At 50.8% G+C, this 21,456-nt stretch overlaps 2 protein-coding genes across 2 annotated transcripts in view; both read left to right on the top strand.

Annotated features, from left to right (window-relative positions):
• The window catches only part of LOC119962084 (histamine N-methyltransferase-like), a 233,759-nt gene that overhangs the window by 113,063 nt on the left and 99,240 nt on the right, over nt 1-21,456 (top strand). The gene's annotated exons all lie outside the window — the stretch shown is intronic.
• Nucleotides 1-21,456, top strand: part of LOC119962085 (histamine N-methyltransferase-like) — a 98,885-nt gene that overhangs the window by 39,335 nt on the left and 38,094 nt on the right. Inside the window, exons 3-4 of the mRNA XM_038789940.1 lie at nt 7,928-7,983; nt 19,401-19,508. Of these exons, the coding sequence (XP_038645868.1) occupies nt 7,928-7,983; nt 19,401-19,508 (164 nt within the window). The remainder of the gene's footprint in view (nt 1-7,927; nt 7,984-19,400; nt 19,509-21,456) is intronic.

Raw genomic sequence — 21,456 nt, 5'->3', positions numbered from 1 at the left:
CGACACCATGTGCGGAAGAAGACTCCGCTGAATGAAGCTGATGGTGCAGCCCTTGTGCCATGTCCTTTCAGCTATGGCAGTGGAACAAAGCCAATCCCTATGGCCTTCAAGGGCATGGCAGCACTCAGCTTCTATGCACAGGTTCCTTCCACAGCTCCACGAAGGACCTCTGTAGAATCTACAGATATCTTCCCATCAGTGCCATCGCTGAGGTGACAGATGCACTGTGTGCAAGGGCACTTTGTCCTGGACCAGGCCTGGCAGGATGAGAGGGCTACAAGGTTTGGGCAGATAGCTTGTCTGCCACAGGTGCAGGGGGTGAAAGACAGCACCCAGTCGCTTACCTCACCCCTTGGCACCAGGGAGTTCCCGTCATCAATCGCAAGGGGTTCCACTACCTCAACATCCAGCTGAGGTGCGAACACCAGGTGGATCTCACGCACATGAGTGCCAGTTTTCCAGGGAGCATGTAAGGCCAGTAGCAGATCCCTGGATTCTTGAAAGGATAACCACAGGCTACAGGTATGGCTCCTTGGAGACAGCGGATATCCACTCAGGTCATGGCTCATGACAACAGTGTAGAGGTCACAGACCACTGCGGAAACCAATTACAATGAGGCTTACAGTGAGACTCGATCTGTTAATGAGCGGTGCACTGGCCTGTGATTCTGCTGCCCTGACAGGTCTGGTAGGGCTCTGAATACAGCCACCAGAGGGGCTCTTGTATGATTGGAGTCTCCTGTGCCTGAACGATGGAACCATTAATTCACCAAACACGTGTTTCCGATATCAATATAGGCTTTAATCGACTTACTACAGAGCCAGCCTGTTACCCGTTCATGAACTCTCAGTGAACTGCAGGCTGACTCTGGACAAGGGTATTTATACAGCAGCACTACGGGGAGGAGTCGTGGGCGGAGCCAAGGGTGGGGCCCTGTACAAGCTCCTGAGCATTCCCAGAGCTACTCCCCCTAGTGGTCGGATAACGCTACTGCGCTTACAAAGATATCGTGTGAATTATCATGTTACATTCACGACACTGATACAACCTGGCTCTGCAGTGGGGCAAGGAACTTTCTGAGGACAAACTTGAGGAGTGGAATATGTCCTTGTGTGAGGAGGACATGCTGGGGGGCCTCAGAGTGGAGCCTAGAGGGTGAGGATGCATACAGGCAGAAGGGCTATAAATACCCTCATCGCCTCCCACTTAATGGACGAAGACTGGCATGCTGGCTTACAGTATGACCGCCCCCTTTGCAACCATGGGGTGAAGTTGGCCGAGATCTCAATCATCAGGGTGCTGGGCATCCTTTAGTGACTGCTGGATGGTCGATGCAGCAGGGTGATGATGACTCGCAGTGTGGAATGGGCTGTGATGCTCTGCAGCTTCTGTTTATGTCTGACTCCTCTGTCTGCTGCCAGCATGCTTACTCCCCGGCCCATGTCTGAGTGAGGTTCTGCACTACATTCCTCTGTCCCTTTGCACTAGAGGGAATTAGGGATGAGGGTCCAGGGTTCACTGAATCATGCCTGAGTCCTGAAACATTCACAATGAGAGGGCCAAACTGTCTGACAGGCATGGAGGCCCAGTGAGGTCACCTGCATCCCGATGGGGAGGGCATTCCACTGGGAGGTCAGTTTTAGAGTCTGAGGTGTTAAAGTGGTGAATAACAATAATATTTAATGTAGTGACGTATCAAAATGTGACAACTGACAATGTGCCCCAACTAGTGCCGAGCTTCACCCGTGCCCACTCTGTGCCCATATAATACCATCATGTTTAGGTGTTCCCAGGTGGAAGAAGCCAGGTGCCTTCCATGCCTTGTTGCCTGAGATGCCCTTGGCGAATGTCCTCTAGAGTGCCAAGCTCACAAGAGGGGCAGCACGGTAGCATGGTGGTTAGCATAAATGCTTCACAGCTCCAGGGTCCCAGGTTCGATTCCGGCTTGGGTCACTGTCTGTGCGGAGTCTGCACGTCCTCCCCGTGTGTGCGTGGGTTTCCTCCGGGTGCTCCGGTTTCCTCCCACAGTCCAAAGATGTGCAGGTTAAGTGGATTGGCCATGCTAAATTGCCCGTAGTATCCTTAAAAAGTAAGGTTAAGAGGAGAGGGGAGGGGGGTTGTTGGGTTACGGGTATAGGGTGGATACGTGGGTTTGAGTAGGGTGATCATTGCTCGGCACAACATCGAGGGCCAAAGGGCCTGTTCTGTGCTGTACTGTTCTATGTTCTATGTTCTAGTGCCCCGGTCTACATTCGGGTAGCACCGGTGTTGTCGGGTAACTCTGTTCTGCCCTCTGTGCTTGGGTTGTGCTGGTCTCAGTAAAGGGGGATTAATTTTGGCTGGTCACTCCTAGAGTCTCCTGGGTTGAATGCCCCAGGATATGCACCTGTAGATCCTCCTCCCTCTGAGTTCTCAAACCAAGGTTTGTGTCTCTGCACTTGTGGACGGTGCAGGTGATAATCATGACACATCTTCGATGTTGTTCGCCATCATAACTGATGCATGTAGAAATGGTACAGCAGTTATCATGGGGGATTTTAATCTACATGTCGATTGGTTTAACCAGGTCGGTCAAGGCAACCTTGAGGAGGAGTTTATAGAATGTATCCGCGATAGTTTCCTAGAACAGTATGTAATGGAACCTACGAGGGAACAAGCGGTCCTAGATCTTGTCCTGTGTAATGAGACAGGGTTGATTCATGATCTCATAGTTAGGGATCCTTTCGGAAGGAGCGATCACAATATGGTGGAATTTAAAATACAGATGGAGGGTGAGAAAGTAAAATCAAATACTAGTGTTTTGTGTTTAAACAAAGGAGATTACAAGGGGATAAGAGAAGAACTAGCTAAGGTAGACTAGGAGATAAGACTTTATGGTGGAACAGTTGAGGAACAGTGGAGAACCTTCCAAGCAGTGCTCAGCAAAGGTTTATACCAACAAAAAGGAAGGACGGAAGAAAGAGGGAAAATCGACCGTGGATGTCTAAGGAAATAAGGGAGAGTATCAAATTGAAGGAAAAAGCATATAAAGTGGCAAAGATTGCTGGGAGATTAGAGGACTGGGAAATCTTTAGGGGGCAACAGAAAGCTACGAAAAAAGCTATAAAGAAGAGTAAGATAGAGTATGAGAGTAAACTTGCTCAGAATATAAAAACAGACAGTAAAAGTTTTTACAAATATGTAAGACAAAAAAGAGTGGCTAAGGTAAATATTGGTCCTTTAGAGGATGAGAAGGGAGTTTTAATAATGGGAAATGAGGAAATGGCTGAGGAACTGAACAGGTTTTTTGGGTCGGTCTTCACAGTGGAAGACACAAATAACATGCCAGCGACTGATAGAAATGAGGCTATGACAGGTGAGGACCTTGAGAGGATTGTTATCACTAAGGAGAGAGTGATGGGCAAGCTAATGGGGCTAAAGGTAGACAAGTCTCCTGGCCCTGATGGAATGCATCCCAGAGTGCTAAAAGAGATGGCTAGGGAAATTGCAGATGCACTAGTGATAATTTACCAAAATTCACTATACTCTGGGGTGGTCCCGGTGGATTGGAAATTAGCAAACGTGACGCCACTGTTTAAAAAAGGAGCTAGACAGAAAGCAGGAAATTATAGGCCAGTGAGCTTAACTTTGGTAGTAAGGAAGATGCTGGAATCTATCATCAAGGAAGAAATTGCGAGGCATCTGGATAGAAATTGTCCCATTGGGCAGACGCAGCATGGGTTCGTAAAGGGCAGGTCATGCCTAACTAATTTAGTGGAATTTTTGAGGACATTACCAGTGCAGTAGATAACGGGGAGCCGATGGATGTGGTATATCTGGATTTCCAGAAAGCCTTTGACAAGGTGCCACACAAAAGGTTGCTGTATAAGATAAAGATGCATGGCATTAAGAGTAAAGTAGTAGCATGGATAGAGGATTGGTTAATTAATAGAAACCAGGGGCTGGTTTAGCTCACTCGGCTAAATCGCTGGATTTTAAAGCAGACCAAGCAGGCCAGCAGCACGGTTCGATTCCCGTACCAGCCTCCCCGGACAGGCACCGGAATGTGGCGACTAGGGGCTTTACACAGTAACTTTATTTGAAGCCTATTCGTGACAATAAGCGATTTTCATTTTTTCATTTAGAAAGCAAAGAGTTGGGATAAATGGGTGTTTCTCTGGTTGGCAATCAGTAGCTAGTGGTGTCCCTCAGGGATCCATGTTGGGCCCACAATTGTTCACAATTTACATAGATGATTTGGAGTTCGGGACCAAGGGCAATGTGCCCAAGTTTGCAGATGACACTAAGATGAGTGGTAAAGCGAAAAGTGCAGAGGATACTGGAAGTCTGCAGAGGGATTTAGATAGGTTAAGTGAATGGGCTAGGGTCTGGCAGATGGAATACAATGTTGACAAATGTGAGGTTATCCATTTTGGTAGGAATAACAGCAAACGGGATTATTATTTAAACGATAAAATATTAAAGCATGCCGCTGTTCAGAGAGACTTGGGTGTGCTAGTGCATGAGTCACAGAAGGTTGGTTTACAAGTGCAACAGGTGATTAAGAAGGCAAATGGAATTTTGTCCTTCATTGCTAGAGGGATGGAGTTTAAGACTAGTGAGGTTATGTTGCAATTGTATAAGGTGTTAGTGCGGCCACACCTGGAGTATTGTGTTCAGTTTTGGTCTCCTTACTTGAGAAAGGACCTACTGGCGCTGGAGGGTGTGCAGAGGAGATTCACTAGGTTAATCCTAGAGCTGAAGGGGTTGGATTATGAGGAGAGGTTGAGTAGACTGGGACTGTACTCATTGGAATTTAGAAGGATGAGGGGGGATCTTATAGAAACATTTAAAATTATGAAGGGAATAGATAGGATAGATGCGGGCAGGTTGTTTCCACTGGCGGGTGAAAGCAGAACTAGGGGACATAGCCTCAAAATAAGGGGAAGTAGATTTAGGACTGAGTTTAGGAGGAACTTCTTCACCCAAAGGGTTGTGAATCTATGGAATTCCTTGCCCAGTGAAGCAGTTGAGGCTCCTTCATTACATGTTTTTAAGGTAAAGATAGATAGTTTTTTGAAGAATAAAGGGATTAAGGGTTATGGTGTTCGGGCCGGAAAGTGGAGCTGAGTCCACAAAAGATCAGCCATGATCTAATTGAATGGCGGAGCAGGCTCGAGGGGCCAGATGGCCTACTCCTGCTCCTAGTTCTTATGTTCTTATGTTCTTATCTCCGAGGTCATTTTGAGGTTGGGCTGTGAGACACTGCTGGTGGATGGGCCAGGCTGATCGGATGATGTTCCTGCAAGGAAAGGAACATGGTATTAGTACAGGACCAGGGCAACGGTTGGGACACATAGAACTCACTTGTATTTGGTCACATGGATGAACATGCAGAGGCTCCTTCCTTTTCTCTCACAGGCCAATCTAGCTCTCTGCACAGGCCCCCCACTGCTCCTCTCCTGTGAGCTCCAGGGCTCTCTCTCTTCAAATGGAGTCAGGATCTTCAACTCCAGTATCCCAGCACCCGCCTTAGCTCACGCACGACAGTTGTGAACAAGCTTAACCTGCAGGAACACAAATGGAGATTATGTTAGCTGGCTGTCTGGTCGGTCAGATGTCAATGAAAGCTGTATGTGTGAGCATGGCACGAGAGCAGGGAAGCATTGTGAGGGGAGGAGTCCCGAGGGTGTGGGAAGCTGGGGCCCTGCTTCCTGGCAGCCTGTGAAGTTAGGGTGACATTCCTCGAGGTGACAGCAAGGTGGAGTGCAGAGAGGATACAGGAAGCACTTACACTGGCAGAACGGAATAGATTGTTCATCTTCTTGCAGCATTGCACCCCTGTCGTCTTGTGATGGTGCTGCTAGCCTCTGCCAGGTGGAGTTCAACACTTTGCTGGAGAGTCTCTTGTCAACCTGAGTGCAAGTTGTTTCTCTTCTCTCCTCCTGGCATACAATGTTGTGGTTAAGGTCCCCTCTCTGAATTGTGGAGCTGCCATCCTCCTGTCTTGAATAAGAGCAAGTGCTTTAGAGACATTTAAATGCAGCGCCCCCTTGACTGAATGGCTCAGATGACCACAGTGCGGGAGCATCAGATGCTGGGCATTTTCCACTTGGGGGAAAAAAATTTCAAAGCGGCTAAAAATTGCCGTCCAGATCGCACCACCGGGGCTGACGTGATTCGTGCCAGTTTTCAGTCCAAGAATGACGCTTAGCACAGATTTAGGTCAATTCCACCCCAGGAGTAGGGGTAATTCATTTGACCCGTTTGCTTTCTCCACCACTCAATAAGATCATGGCTAACCCAATTGTGGCCCTGGCTGTGCTTTTCAGCCCTGCCCCCTAAACCTTGAATCCCTTAAAAATCACTTGCTTTATTGTTTTGTATTCACAAAACATAGTAATCTCTGTGCCATGAGTTTTCCTTTTGCCAATATTAGTTTGAATCTGGTGCCAGGTCAAGGTGATTGCCAGGTTCTGAATAGCAATGATGCCATCAAGCCCGGTGAGCAGCTCATTACATTGTCTTATTCTGACAGAGTGAAATCCAGAAAGTAAAAAGCACTAAACCCTCTAACATTACAATTTGACACATGGCAAAATAAATGATTGGGCGCAGACGCATGGGAATAAAGTGGAAGCTAAAATATCATCACCTTCTAAAAAATTAAAACATATATGCAATTTCTTATCATTATGGAAATTTTTGACATTCAACAAAATTTAAATTGAATTTTCAGTGTTTGTGTTGCTGCTTAGCAGTTAATTACAAATATGGTATCATAGAATCATAGAATTTACAGTGCAGAAAGAGGCCATTCGGCCCTTCGAGTCTGCAACAGCCCTTGGAAAGAGCACCATACCCAAGCCCACACCATCACTCTATCCTTGTAACCCATTAACCGCACCCAACCTTTTAAGACTAAGGGCGATTTAGCATGGCCAATCCACCTAGCCTGCACATATTTGGACTGTGGGAGGAAATCGGAGCACCCGGAGGAAACCCACGCAGACACGGGGAGAACGAGCAGACTCCACACAGCCGGGACCTGAGCCGGGAAGTGAACCTGGGACCCTGGAGCTGTGAAGCAACTGTGCTAACAACTATGCTACCGTGCTGCCTCAACATCGTTAAAAATCCAGAAACACCTCATTAAATAAGGTGTAACTTATTCAGATGATTTTGCGACAAATACTAATGGTGGCCCAGTGATTAGCACTACTGCCTCACAGCACAATGGTCCCGGGTTCAATTCCGGCCTTGGGTGACTCTCTGAAAGGAGCTTGCACACTCTCACCATGTCTGCGTGTGTTTCCTCCAGCTGCTCCAGTTTCCTCCCACAGTCCAAAGATGTACAGGTTAGGTGGATTGGCCATGTTAAGTTGTCCCGAAGTGTTCAATGATATGAAGGTAAATTGGGGTTACGGGGATAGGGCAGGGGGTTTAAGCCTAGGTCAGATGCTCTTTTGGCGGGTTGGTGCAGACTTGATGGGCCGAATGTCCTCTTCTGCACTGTAGGGATTCTATGGAATACTGAGAGAACAAGGTTGGCTGTTACTTACTGGTTACATTCTGGAACGACCACAACAATGCAGCATCTGTGGATCCATAGGGGACTGACAGCAACTTCTGGATCTCCGTGTTTAACTGTATGTGTGGACTCCAGAAGTTGCTGCCAGTTTCAAAGGAGCAATGATAGGGAATGCTGATGATTTCACCATCATTGCTACTGTAAATTTCAGGTCATTTGCTTTTTCATCATGAGTTGAAATAATTCAAATTATTTGATAACTTTTGCTTTGCAGGTTTACAGGTTAACTCTGAGCTTTTTGCTTTAATATTTAAATTAAGATCTACACAGCCATTGTTCAGTGAAACCATTTAGTTACAAATGTCATTTCAGATTTGTTCATGCCTTTTTAAAATTAAATATTCTTTTTTTTTCAGTATTGGGAAAAAGGGAGCTTCCTGTCTAAATGTCCTGGGGGTAGGAAGTGGTTCAGGTAGGTCCTTTGTCGTATTCAATATTTTCCCCGCGTCTTGACTGTGATAGAGAAATATAAACATGATTCATTAGGTAAGCAAAACTGAACTTTATTTCCGAATTAGAACTGACTGCTAGCAGTAAATGGCTGAGACTTGAATTCGGAAGGCAGTCAATTACAAACTGCTGAGTCCGTCCCAAGTCTGCGATAGTACAGAAGAATAAGGCGATTTTTATACATTATAGGATCAAGATAACATGAATACAGCTTGGTCAGGAATTTGATTGAAAGTAAAACATAAGTAATAATCATTACAATGGCGTCACCTTGCTGACCTTTAGGGGACTGGAGTCTCATATCATTATCTTGTCTTTGTTTTAAGAACGGGACAAATTTGTTTACGAACAGGGAGAGACAGCTTTTTAGCTTGGTATTTATTGAGACTGCTTCTAGGTTCATGACGAACATTTTGTATTTTGTATCTGTGTCTTAGGTTAAATTCAATTGTACCAAGAAGACTTGACTAGTTTTCCCATCATGGCATTATTTGCTTCACACAATACCACACCTTCAGTGTCCATTGTTCTAGATCTAATGGTGTATCTGTTGTATTCATAAGACATGTATTTTATCACTCCTAAACAGAGCATTTAATCAAGTATCGATTTTCTGTGACAAATGAAAAGGATCAAGTAATGAATGTCAATGGGTCCTATTTTGTAAATTTCTATTAGAACCCCTCTCACTCTTCTAAACTCCAATGAATATAATCCTAACCGATTTAATCTCCTCATTTGACAGTCCTGCCATCCCAGGAATCAGCCAGGTAAGCCTTTGCTGCACATAGTAAGAACATCCTTCCTCAGATAGGAACATAAAAACTCCACACAATATTCCAGGTGTGGACACACCAATGCACTATACAATTGCTATGAAGGCCAACATACCATTTGACATCTTTACTGCCTGCTGTCCCTGCGCGTTTACTTTCAGCGACTAATGCATGAGGATGCCAAGGTCTCGCTGAGCATCCATCTCTCTCAATTTACACCCATTCAAATAATAATCTGCTTTCCTATTTTTGCTATGAAGCGGATAACCTCACATTTATCCACATTCGACTGCACGACCATTCATGTGCCCACACACTCAGCCTGTCCAAATCCCGCTGAAGCGTCTCTGCATCCTCCTCACAACTCACCCTCCCACCCAACTTTGTATCATTTGCAAATTTGGAGATAATTTTAGTTCCCTCGTCCAAATCATTAATATATAATGTGAACAGCTGGAGTCCTAATATCTTTATTAGTGTCACAAGTAGGTTTACACTAACACTGCAATGAGGTTACTGTGAAAATTCCCTAGTCACCACAGTATGGTGCCTGTTTGGGTACACTGAGGGAGAATTCAGACTGTCCAATTCACTTAACAAGCACATTTTTCGGGACCTCTGGAAGGAAACTGGAGCACCAGGAGGAAACCCACGCAGACATGGGAAGAACGTATAGACTCCGTGGTGTGACCCACGCCGGGAATCAAATCCACGTCCCTGGCTCTGTGAAGCAACAATGATAACCATTGTGCTACCGTGCCGCCACCTTGCACAGATCCCTGCGGTACTCCAGAGTTACTGCTTAACAATCAGAAAAAAAAAATATTCAAACCTTTTGCTTCCTGTCTGCTGACCAGCTTTTTATCCATCTCAAAACCACCTGATGGACCCAATGCGCTTTAACTGTACATATTAATCTGCTGTACGAGACCTTTTCGAAAGCCTTCTGATAGTCTAAATAAGCCACATCCACCGGTTCTCCATGCTCAACTCCACAAGTTACATCTTAAAAGAATTGTAGTTGATTTGTCAAGTAGATTTTCCTTTCGGTAATCCATGCTAACTTTGTCCGATTTCACACTGCTTTCCAAATACTGTGCTATCAAATCCTTGATAAAGGACTCCATTTCTTTCCTAATATTAATTTCCTTCAGCTCCTCACTAAAACATATGCTTCTCAGAAGTTCCGGTACATTATCCATGTCTTTCTTTGTGAAGTAAGAAGCAACGTATAAATTTAGTTCCTCAGCCATTTCTTTGTTCCCTGTTTTGAATTACCCATTTCTGACTGTAAGGGTCTATATTCATTTTTAATCATTTATTTCTCATAACATACCTGTCAAAACTTTTACAGTCAGTTTTTATGTGCCCCGCTGGTTTACTTACAAATTGTATTCAAGTCGCAATTTAGCATGGCCAATCAACCTAGCCTGCACATCGTTTGGGTTGTGAGGGCGAAACCCACGTAAACACGGGGAGAATGTGCAAACTCCACACAGATAGTGACCCAGAGTCGGGATCGAACCTGGGACTTTGGCGCCGTGAGGCAACAGGACTAACTCACTGCGCCACCGTGCAGGCCAACAAACTGTGTTTTCCCCTTCTTAATCAATCCCTTGGTCTGTCTTTGCTGAATTTTAAACTGATCCCAATCCTCAGGTCTATTGTTTTATCTTGCTAAATTGTATGCCTCTTCTTTGAACCTAATACTATCTCTAATTTCCCTTGTAAGCCATGGTTTAGCCAGAGCACTCTTTCTACTCTTGCGCCAAATAGGAATAACAACTTTTGGAGTTCACCTATCCGTTCCTTGAATGCCTGCCATTGCCTGTCCTTCCTTTCAGTAATGTTTCCCAGTCTGTCATTGCAAGCTCATACCTCATACCATTATAGTTACCTTTATTAATGTTCAGGGCCTTGGTCTTAGAATCAACTACCTCACTATTACCTTGATAAGGAATTCCACCCCTCTGTATACCACCCCTCTGAATGATTTTTGCCCCTTGATGATCCTTAACTCCACCCAGACAGGTTCCGCATTATCTGTACTAATATCTTTCCTCAATATTGTATTAATATCTTCTTTATTCAACAATGCAACTCCACCACCTTTTCCGTTCTGTCTGTCCTTCCTATAAACTGAATATCCCTCAATGTTTAGTTCCCATCCTTGGTCACCTTGGAGCCATGTCTCCATAATCCCAACTATATCATACCCCTTTACATCTATCTATGCAACTAATTCATCCATTTTATTTCGAATGCTCCTCGCGTGCAGGTACAAAACCTTAAGGCTGCTCCTTGTGACGTACCCTGTCCCTTCCCTAATATTTTTTACAGTGTTATTATCTGATACAGGCCCTTGATTTCTCTGCATATGACTTTTTTAATTCTCTTTTTTGTCTTTTCCGCTTGTTATTTATTTTCCCTGCTCTGAATCCTTCAGTAGGTTCCCATCCCCCTGCCATATTAGTTTAAACCCTCCCCAACCGCTCTAGCAAGTATCCCCCGAAGGTCATCAGTCCCAGTCCTGCCCAGGTGTAACCCGTTCAGTTTGTCCAGGTCCCACCTCCCCCAAGAACCGGTCCCAATGCCCCAGGAATCTGAAACCCTCCCCCTCACACCAATTCTTCAGCCACATATTCATCCGATACATCCTACAATTTCTACTCTGACTAGCAAGTAATCCTGAGATCATGACCTTTGAGATCCAACTTCTCACCTTTCTTCCTAACTCTCTATATTCTGCTTTCAGGATCTTATCCCTTTTTTAACCTATATCGTTGGTACCGTTGTGTACCGCGATCATTGGCTGTTCATCCTCCCTCCCCAGAATGACCTGTAACCGCACTGAATAATCATTAACCCTCGATCCAGGGAGGTAACATACCATTGTGGAGTCTTGTTTACACCCACAAAAACTCCTATCTGTTCCCCCTACAATCGAATCCCCTATGAATATTGGCAAAGGCTCTCGTGCAAGGCGCGGAGCTGGTTCACTTGTGCGCTGGCACATGTACCTCGGGAGAGGGCGTCTGGGGGCTCGTTGAGCTTGCCGGGGCGATACAAGATCTCGTAGTTGAAGGTGGCGAGCTCGATTCTCCACTGCAAGATTTTGTCATTCTTGATCTTGCCCCGCTGCGTGTTGTTGAACATGAAGGCTACCGACCGTTGGTCAGTGAGGAGAGTGAATCTCCTGCTGGCCAGGTAATGCCTCCAGTGCCGCACCGCTTCAACGATTGCCTGGGCCTCCTTTTCAACAGAGGAATGCAAATTTCGGAGGCGTGGAGGGTGCGTGAAAAGAATGCCACGGGTCTGCCTGCCTGATTCAGCGTGGCGGCAAGTGCGACATCTGAAGCATCGCTTTCTACTTGGAAAGGCAGTGTCTCATCTACTGCGTGCATCCCGGCCTTGGCTATGTCTGCTCTAATACGAGCGAAGGCCTGTTGTGCCTCGGCCAAGAGGGGAAAATGTGTGGACTGGATAAGTGGGTGGGCCTTGTCCGCGTATTGTGGGACCCACTGGGCATAATAAGAAAAGAACCCAAGGCAGCGTTTGAGGGCCTTGGGGCAGTGGGGGAGCTCCATGAGGGGGCACATGCGGTCGGGGTCGGGCCTCAGTAGTCTGTTTTGGACTACATAGCCGAGGATGGCTAAGCGGTCTGTGTGGAACACGCACTTCTCCTTGTTGTACGTGAGATTAAGGAGCGATGCGGTGTGGAGGAATTTAGAAAGGTTGGCATCATGGTCTCGTTGAAATACCGAGACTCCATTCGTGACGCCGAAGGGAACCCTAAGAAATTGGTACAGACGACCGTCTGCCTCGAAGGCAGTGTAGGGACGGTCCGATTTACGGATGGGAAGCTGGTGGTAGGCAGATTTCAGGTCAATAGTAGAGAAGACCCGGTACTGTGCAATTTGATTGACCATATCAGAAATGCGGGGAAGCAGGTACGCGTCGAGCTGCGTGTACCGGTTGATGGTCTGGCTGTAGTCCACGACCATTCTGTGCTTCTCCCCAGTCTTAACCACTACCACCTGGGCTCTCCAAGGGCTGTTGCTGGCCTCGATGATACCCTCCCGAAGCAGCCGCTGGACTTCGGACCTGATGAAGGCCTTGTCCTGGGCGCTGTACTGTCTGCTCCTGGTGGCGACGGGCTTGCAGTCTGCGGTCAGATTGGCAAAGAGTGAGGGAGGCTCGACCTTGAGGGTCGCGAGGCCGCAAACGGTGAGGGGAGGTAGGGGTCCGCCGAATTTGAGGGTGAGGCTCTAGGGATTGCACTGGAAATCCAGGCCTAGTAAGAGTGAAGTGCAGAGGTTGGGGAGAATGTACAGACGGAAACGGTCGAATTCCATGCCCTGTACAGTAAGTTTAACCAGGCAGAAACCCCGGATCGGGACAGAGTGGGACCCGGAGGTGAGAGAGATTTGCCGGTTGGCGGGCTGGACCGCAAGGGAATAGCGCCTTACCGTGTCCGGGTGGACGAAGCTTTCGGTGCTCCCGGAGTCGATGAGGCAGGAGGTCACGTGGCCGTTGACCAGCACCGATGTGGAAGAGGGTGCCAGGTTGCGAGGACGCGACTGGTCGAGCGTAACGGAGGCGAGTAGCAGGCGATCGGCGGTCGAGTCAGATGAGTCCGGCGAGGAGCGGTAGCGACCCGGGTCCCGTGGCCCCGTCCCAGGGGAGGACAAAATGGCGGCATGTGGAATACCTGTGGGTAAAATGGCGGCGCCCATGGAGCGCACGTTGTGGGGTCGGGACAAAATGGCGGCACCCATGGAACGCACATGGCGGTAGTGGATGAAGATGGCGGCGCTCATGGAGCGCACGTGGCGGGGCGGCAAAAGATGGCGGTGCCCACTGTTCGCACGTGGGGTTGGGGGAAGCGGACGGCGGGGCCCATTGAGCGAGCGGCTGAGGCAAGGGGACCGGGGGCGCGATAGCGGCAACCGTCCGGGACTGACACACCGCTGCAAAGTATCCTTTCTTGCCACAAGCTTTGCAGGTCGCGTTCCGGGCCGGGCAGCGTTGGCGGGGGTGCTTCTGCTGACCGCAGAAGTAACAGTGGGAACCCCCAGGGAGCGTGATGAGGCGAGCAGCGCAGGCATAGTGCGCTGGGGCGGCTGCTGGGGGGGCTGTTTGCGGGGTCCATGAGGGGTAGGACGGGTGGGCCTGGGGGGCCGTTTGTGGGGTCCACGAGGGGTAGGACGGGTGGGCCGAGTGGCTAGCGGAGTAAGATCGCGCACTACGGGAGGCGTCCATCATGGAAAGCGCCAGGGCCTTTGCGGCCGCGAGGTCGGAGGCGGCCCCTTCCAGCAGTCGTTGCCGGATGGTGTCCGATGCAATGCCTGTAACAAAGGCATCGCGCATGAGTAAGTCAGAGTGTTCCATGGCTGTGAGGGCCCGGCAGTCGCAGTCTCGTACCAGAGGTATGAGGGCCCTCCAGAAATCCTCAATCGACTCACCCGGCTGCTGGATGCAAGTAGAGAGTTGATGCCTCGCAAGCAGGGTGTTCGCCGACTGTGCATAGTTCTCCTTGAGCAGTTCCATAGCTATGGTGTAGTCAGTCGCACCTCAAATTAGCGGAAAGACACTGGACCCATGTCTAGAGTACAGGAGTTGCTTTTTCTGAGCCTCCAATGGGGGAGCGTCCGCTGAACAGATGTAGGCCTCGAAGACTGCCAGCCAGTGAACAAAGTCATTTCTGGCGTGAGGCGACTGCGGATCCAGCTGCAGACGGTCAGGCTTGATTCTGATGTCCATGGTGAACAGAAAATCACACAGCAATAAATTGTAGCGCTAACAATTATACTCAAAGACAAGAGAGTAGTACAATAGAGGTTTTATTGCTGCGTGATGCTATTCCTCCATCTGCAACTGTAGACTAGGGTCTGAGTGACTCACACGCATATTTATACACAAGCTCCATGTGGGCAGAGCTAGCCGGCAGGGGCTTACCGGAGGAACCTGTATTACAGACATACATCCCCCTACTGCAAGTACACATCACTACAGTGGTTATATCACCACAAGGAGTTGGGGGGAGGAGTTGGGGCGGAGGAGTTGGGGCGAGGAGTTGGGGCAGAGGAGCTGGGGGAGGAGCTGTGGGAGGAGCTGGGGAGAGGGGGAGGGGCTGGGGCGAGGGAGGAGAGGAGAGGGGGTGTTGGGGAGGGGGGAGAGGAGAGGAGGGGTGTTGGGGAGGGGGGAGAGGAGAGGAGAGGAGGGGGGGTTGTGGAGGGTGCGTGCAGGGGAGGAGAGGAGGGGGTCAGGGAGGGTGAGTGATGGAGAGGGTGCGTGCCAGGGGGGAGAGGGGTGGTGGGCCGGGGAGAGCGAGTTATGGAGAGTGTGCATGCCAAGAAGGAGAGTTGAGAGTTGGGGGGGGGGTGTGCCTGCTGGGGAAGAGAGGGGTGGGTTTTGGGGACGGTACGTGCCGGGGAGGGGGGCAGGGAGGTTGTCCGCCTAGCCATGTGCCAGCTGGCAACAGTCACGACCATGCAGCCCATGGCACCTGGCTGCAGGGGGGGGATATAGGCAATGATGGCATGTCATCTATCCTCCCCACCGCCACCCCCACCCCCACTCCCCACACCCTGCAGGCCGTTATGTTTGGTCATCACCCAGCGATGTTGGCCGCCATGGTGGGTGCCGCACTTCTACATGTTGCCCTGGGCGAACTGGAGCAGGAGGGTGTCAGGGAGGCAGCGGAGGCTGCCGCAGGGGAGCGTGCCGCAGGGAGACAGTTGGCAGCCGCCCAGGCTGGAGGGTCGCCCGCACGACAGGATGTGGAGGAGGAGGAGAAAGTGGTGGTGGTGCCATGGCGACGGAGACGCCCGATGATGCCCCATGTGTATCGGCCCCAATCGTCGTACCAGGACCTCATGGACCAGGCATGTAGGAGGGGGCTCCGGGTGAGCCGGGAAACCGTCGCCCATATCTGCCACCTGATGGGACACCTGGCACTGCGTGGCACTGGGGGAGGACACCCTCTCCCTGTGGCCGTCAAGGTTACTGTGACCCTGAACCTTAATGCCACGGTGTCATTTCAGGCGTGGAGTGGGGTCCTGTCCGGCATCTCGCAGGCTTTGGTGCACTGGCGCATGTGTGCAGTGACAGACGCCCTGTATGCCATTGCGGACCGCTACATCCAGTTCCCTGTGGATCGGGCTAGCCAGGATTCCCGGGCAGCAGGCTTCGCTGCCATGGCCAGGATTCCCATGGTCCAGGGGCAATTGATGGGATGCACATCGCCGTGCAGCCACCTGCGGATAACAGGGCCGTGTTCACGAATAGGAAGGGGATGTGCTGGTGGTCTGTGACCACCGCATGAGGTTCCTGCATGTCTGCGCCCGGTACCCGGGCAGTGTACATGACTCATCTATATTGCCGCAATTTTTCATCCCCACCATGTTCGAGGGAAGCCTTTCCACCCCGGCTGAGGGGCTGGTTGCTGGGCGACAGGGGTTACCGTTGCGGTCGTGGCTGATGACATCTATATGGAGGCCACAGACTGACGCGGAAAACCGCTACAACAATGACCATGCAGCAACCAGGGGTGTGATAGAGAGCTGCTTTGGGCTGCTGAAGATGCGCTTCAGGTGCCTGGAACGCTCTGGAGGGCCCTCCAGTACCCGTCAGATAGGGTCGGCCGCATCGTTGTGGTCTGCTGCGTCCTGCACAACATAGCCCAGCAGAAGGGCGATGTGCTGCAGGCAGAGGAGGGGGAAGGGGAGGAACAGCGAGACGAGGCACAGACGTCCCCAGATGAGGAGGATGGGGGCAATGGTCAGGACAGATGGGCTGGACATGGGCGGGTGGCTGCCCACCGTTACTGGCTGGGCCAGCGGGCACCTGACAGGCTGATAGGCACCCGGTTCACGGGTTTGGGGGGGGTGTAGGAATCGCCCAGTATGGGCACAGACTGCACACTACGGCACCAGTCTACCACCCTCACACCACCAACCCAACACCAACCACCCTCATCCCACCCGCATGCACACCACCCCTCCATTGCACATCCACCTACGGCACAACGGGCCGGGCTCACACGGTCGCCGGTGGAAGCGTGTCTATTGGAGGCCATGGAGGATGATGGCAACCCGCTCTGTGATGAGCTCCTGGCTCTATGTCATTGGACAATGTCTGACCCATGGCCACAGTGCCACCCTCCACCAGGACCATCCCTGCATGCGGCCATGACACTGCAGCGCATGGTCCCGTCGTCTGCCCGGGGGGATGGTGAGGGCGACCCGGGGGGAGGGGAGGCACACTCACCTGAGGCCGACGTTCTATCACCCCTCACATACACACTGGTGCTCACATCACACCAAACCCCTGCACGCTTCAGACAGAGCACAAAGGCAGCTTCTGTAGGTGTGAAAGTGATTTTAATAACAAACAGTATATACACATGCCCTAGCCCCAGAACTAATCTGTGCCCTGCACCCGTGCTAACTTACTCAGTGTCTAATTTTTTGGCCTATGACTCCGAATAGGTGGTTCCCCAGACGGTACAGCAGAACTGGAGGTGGACTCCTGTGATTCCTGCCCTGTGATTCAGGATCCCTTTGGCGGCCGTTTCCTGGGCAGCTCGGCTTAGATGGCCCAGGCTGCGGCTCGGGCAACTGGGATGGCGAGCTGCCAGCCTGTCCTGCCCGTTGCCCACCAGATGCACCTGCGACGGAAGGGGGAGAGTCTGAGGTGTTGCGGTGTTCCAGGACCTCCCCTGCAGGGGGACCCGGAACGGGCCCCAGCACCTCCTCCTCCCTCCGGTTGCCCGATGGCCCCCGGGCCTCTACATGGGTCGGGGATGCCAACGGACCGAGAACCCGATGCCCCCCCCCCCCACCCCCCAACACCTGGAACTGCCAGTCCTGGAGGTCCACCCTGGTATCAACAAGAGTCTGCAAGTTTGCAGCCATCGAGCTCAGGGAATTGGCCATCCCTGTCTAAGTCTGGGCGATGCCGGCCAGCACCTGGGCAATGGCGCCGATGCCCTCAGCCATGGCCTGCTGAGACTGGGCCATGGCCTGCTGAGACTGGACCACGGCATTGAGCGCCTCTGCGATCTGCTGCTGGCTCTGGCTTCACGGGCAGCCATGTCCTGGGCCATGGACGCCGTCCGCATGGCAAGCCCCACATCTTGCATACTGCGACCCATGTCTGACACCATCGCACCTATTGCCTCCACCGTGGATGTCACCCATGCGGTTTTGGCCTGGGTGGCACGCATGACCGGCACCACTACCTGCTCCTGGACGTGGGTGGACTCCTCCACCTTCATCTGGAGCTGCCGCAAGCCGCCCGTCACCCTCTTCGATCGTCCCTTAGTCCATGACTGCAACGGGTCTATGGGTGGGTGTGGTAACTCCAGGAACCCGGGACACATCTAGGTGGCAGATGGCTGCCTGCGCCGGGCTGCCCTCCAACCGCCCGACCCCTCGGCTGCTCCTGCCTCTACCTGCTGTATCGGGACGGCTGTGTTGTGCGCACCAGTTAGTGTCCCAGATGCCTCATCACTAAAGTGCCCAACCGAGGTGAGTGTCTGCGATGGTGGAGGGTGTAGGAGATAGCAATGGCGTAATGGCGTGCTCCTCATCCGATCCGAAGTCCGGAGCCCCTGGAGTGGTGATTCCTGTCCATCTGTCCTCTGTGTGTGGGTGTCGTGTGCGTCAGTGTCCTGGGCGTCGGTGTCCTGGGCGTCATGTGTCCTGGGCGTCATGTGTCCTGGGCGTCATGTGTCCTGTGCGTCAGTGTCCTGGGCGTCAGTGTCCTGGGCGTCAGTGTCCTGGGCGTCAGTGTCCTGGGCGTCAGTGTCCTGTGCCACATCCCCCTTCTCCCATATCCCCTTCCCCCATATCCCCCCTTCCCCCGTATCCCCCATATCCCCTCCCCCCATATCCCCCCTTGACCCATATTCCCATGGATATGGATATGGGAGGATATGGGGCATTATGGGGGCAGGGGGATATGGGGTAAGGGGGATATTGGGGAAGGGGATGTGGTAGAAGGGGGATATGGGGAGGGGGGATATGGGAGAAGGGGCATATGGGGGAAGGGGGATATGGGGGAAGAGGGTATATGGGGAAGGGGGGATTTGGGAGAAGGGGGATATGGGGGAAGGGGGGATATGGGGGAAGGGGGATATGAGGGAAAGGGTGATATAAGGAATATGGGGGATATGGGGGAAGGGGGGATATGGAGGAAGGGGAAATATGGGGGAAGAGAGGATGGGGAAAGGGGGAAAGGGGGGCAGACTGTGAGGGGTCTCACTTGGCGCAGCGTGGCGTGTGGCCATTTTTCCGGGTCTCCGGGAGGGTGGGGGGTGGCGTCTTTTGTGCAGTGACGCCGTCGCGAATGTCGTCACGCCGCTACTATCTCATTCCCGGCTAGAGAATTCGCGCCGTTTCGGGGTGCCCGACGCCGGAGTGATTCGCGCCGTTTTTGATGCCGTGTTTGGGCCACCGCGCCAAATCACGGAGAATCCCTTTGAACTTTTGAAATTTAAAACAAGTAAATCCTATCAGATTCAATGCAGCTGATCTACTTCTATTGAAAATGTGCTGCAATGAATTCATGGACAGAAATGTTGTGTTTTTCCATTCAGGTGAAGTGGACATGAAAATTCTCAGCAAAATTCAATCCAAACATCCTGGCCTTCCTATTCACAATGAAGTGGTGGAGCCAAATCCACACCAAATCACCAAATATAAAGGTATTGATTTAAATTCGATGTTTTTATGCACTATGTATTTTCATGTGAAATTAACAGTTTTGTTTGAGCTATTAACTCATCTTTTATCTGATTCTTGTTATGATCATGGAGAGGAATTCTCTGTTTCGGAGACTAAGTGGGATGGTGGGCAGCTCCAGCGGTGCCTTTCCCACGACCAGAATGATGGGATCCGGCGGCGGCGCCAGATTCTGTGCTTGAAACCTCATTAATTATGCACAGGAGTGTTCCCCTCGGAATCTCATAGATTTGGCGGGTGCGGGAATTGTGCCGCGCCGATCGGCAGCCGCTGGCAGCACCCCCCCCCCACGATTCTCTGGCCCGCGATGGGCCAAATTCCGCCCGTTCTATGCCAGTTCTGCCAGCGTAGATTGGAGTTGGTCCCTTACTGGCGGGACCTGGCGGCGCGGGCGGGCTCCGCGGTTTTTGGGGGGTCGCGGGGGGATCTGGCCCCGGGAGATGCCCCCACGGTGTCCTGGCCCGCGGTCGGGGCCCACCGATCCGCGGGCGGGCCTGTGCCGTGGGGGCACATTATTCCTACCCGCCGGCCGTGTAGCCTCCGTAATGGCCGCCGCAAAGGTGAACGCCCCCTGCGCATGCACGGGGATGATGTCAGCAGACGCTGACGCTCCCGTGCATGCGCGGACCTGCGCCAGCCGGCGGAGTCCCTTCGGCCACGGCTGGCGCACCGCCAAAGGCCTTCCACGCTGGCCGGCGGGGCGCAAACCACTCCGGCGCCATCCTAACCCCTGACGGTGCGGAGGATTCCACACCTTTGGGGCGGCCCGACGCCAGAGTGGTTCCCGCCACTCCACTGCCTGTTTCTGCCCACCCCGCCGATTCCCAGAGAATCCCGCCCCACGGTATTGTTCGGGGGAATTCAAGAGAAAAGTAAACAAAGTGTTCTGAATAAAAGAGACACTTACAGTGACCATATTTAAAGTTGGAAATCAGACTACAGAGGTCAATCAAAAGGTTGATGCTACCTTAACAGTGTATGACCATCAAGAATGAAATTAATTGTGAACTGCTTTTAGAAATCCTACAGGGGAAGTAATAAAACCTGGATATTGGCTTCTTTGTCAAAAGTGGAGTGAAGCTATGTTAAAAAGAGCCATTTGAAAAATCCGGACTAGATTTTAGAATGCAACCCGTTAATTGAAAGCATTATTGTGAAAGGAGATTTTAAAGCACATTTTTTGGGGAGTGAAGTTTGGAACTTCTCATGTGACAATCATCTGGGGAGATTCTGAAGAGAGAAATCCACAGACATTCACTTGGGGTTCAGAGTGGAGAGTGTATTTGACCACTGCCATCTGGTGTGTTTGAAGGGATATTGTGTTACTAAGATCTTTGTAGCTGAAGATATGCTCTGTAATCTGAGTTAATTTAAAAATCTGTGAGTACTTCTCAAATTAAGGAGAGTGTAAAGGAATATTGTACCATAATCCCATTTTTACATGTTTAATAATGTTTTTGTTGTTGTTAAAGCTATTTTGTGGTCCTGTGACTCTATTCCTCCACATTTCATTCTTAAAAATTACGATCAGTTTAGCTGGGATCTTCCTTCCAGTTATAACATCTACTGTGATTATAATGCAACAATACAGCTCCAAATCAGGATGATGTGTAGCTTGAAGCGAACATACAGGTCATGATTTTCTCACTCACATGCTGTCCTTGTTTTTCTCAGTGGTAGAGATCACAGGTTTGGGAATGTGTTGTCAAAGGAGACTGAGCAAATTTCTGCAGTTACCTTGTAGATGGTACAAACTGCCATTATTGTGCATCAATGGTAAAGGTAAGGTAAGGTAAAGTCGCCGTGATCCCTGATGACCATAGGCTGTTTTCCCTTTTGAGCGGGAGAGCTGACTGGTGGTGATTTAACCTGGGGATCACCCCACCTCAGGCGAGGGGCAAGGTTCAGAAG

Source organism: Scyliorhinus canicula, chromosome 2 (genome assembly GCF_902713615.1).
Source record: "Scyliorhinus canicula chromosome 2, sScyCan1.1, whole genome shotgun sequence".
Lineage (NCBI taxonomy): Eukaryota > Metazoa > Chordata > Chondrichthyes > Carcharhiniformes > Scyliorhinidae > Scyliorhinus > Scyliorhinus canicula.
This window is presented reverse-complemented; position numbering and strand designations above follow the sequence as displayed.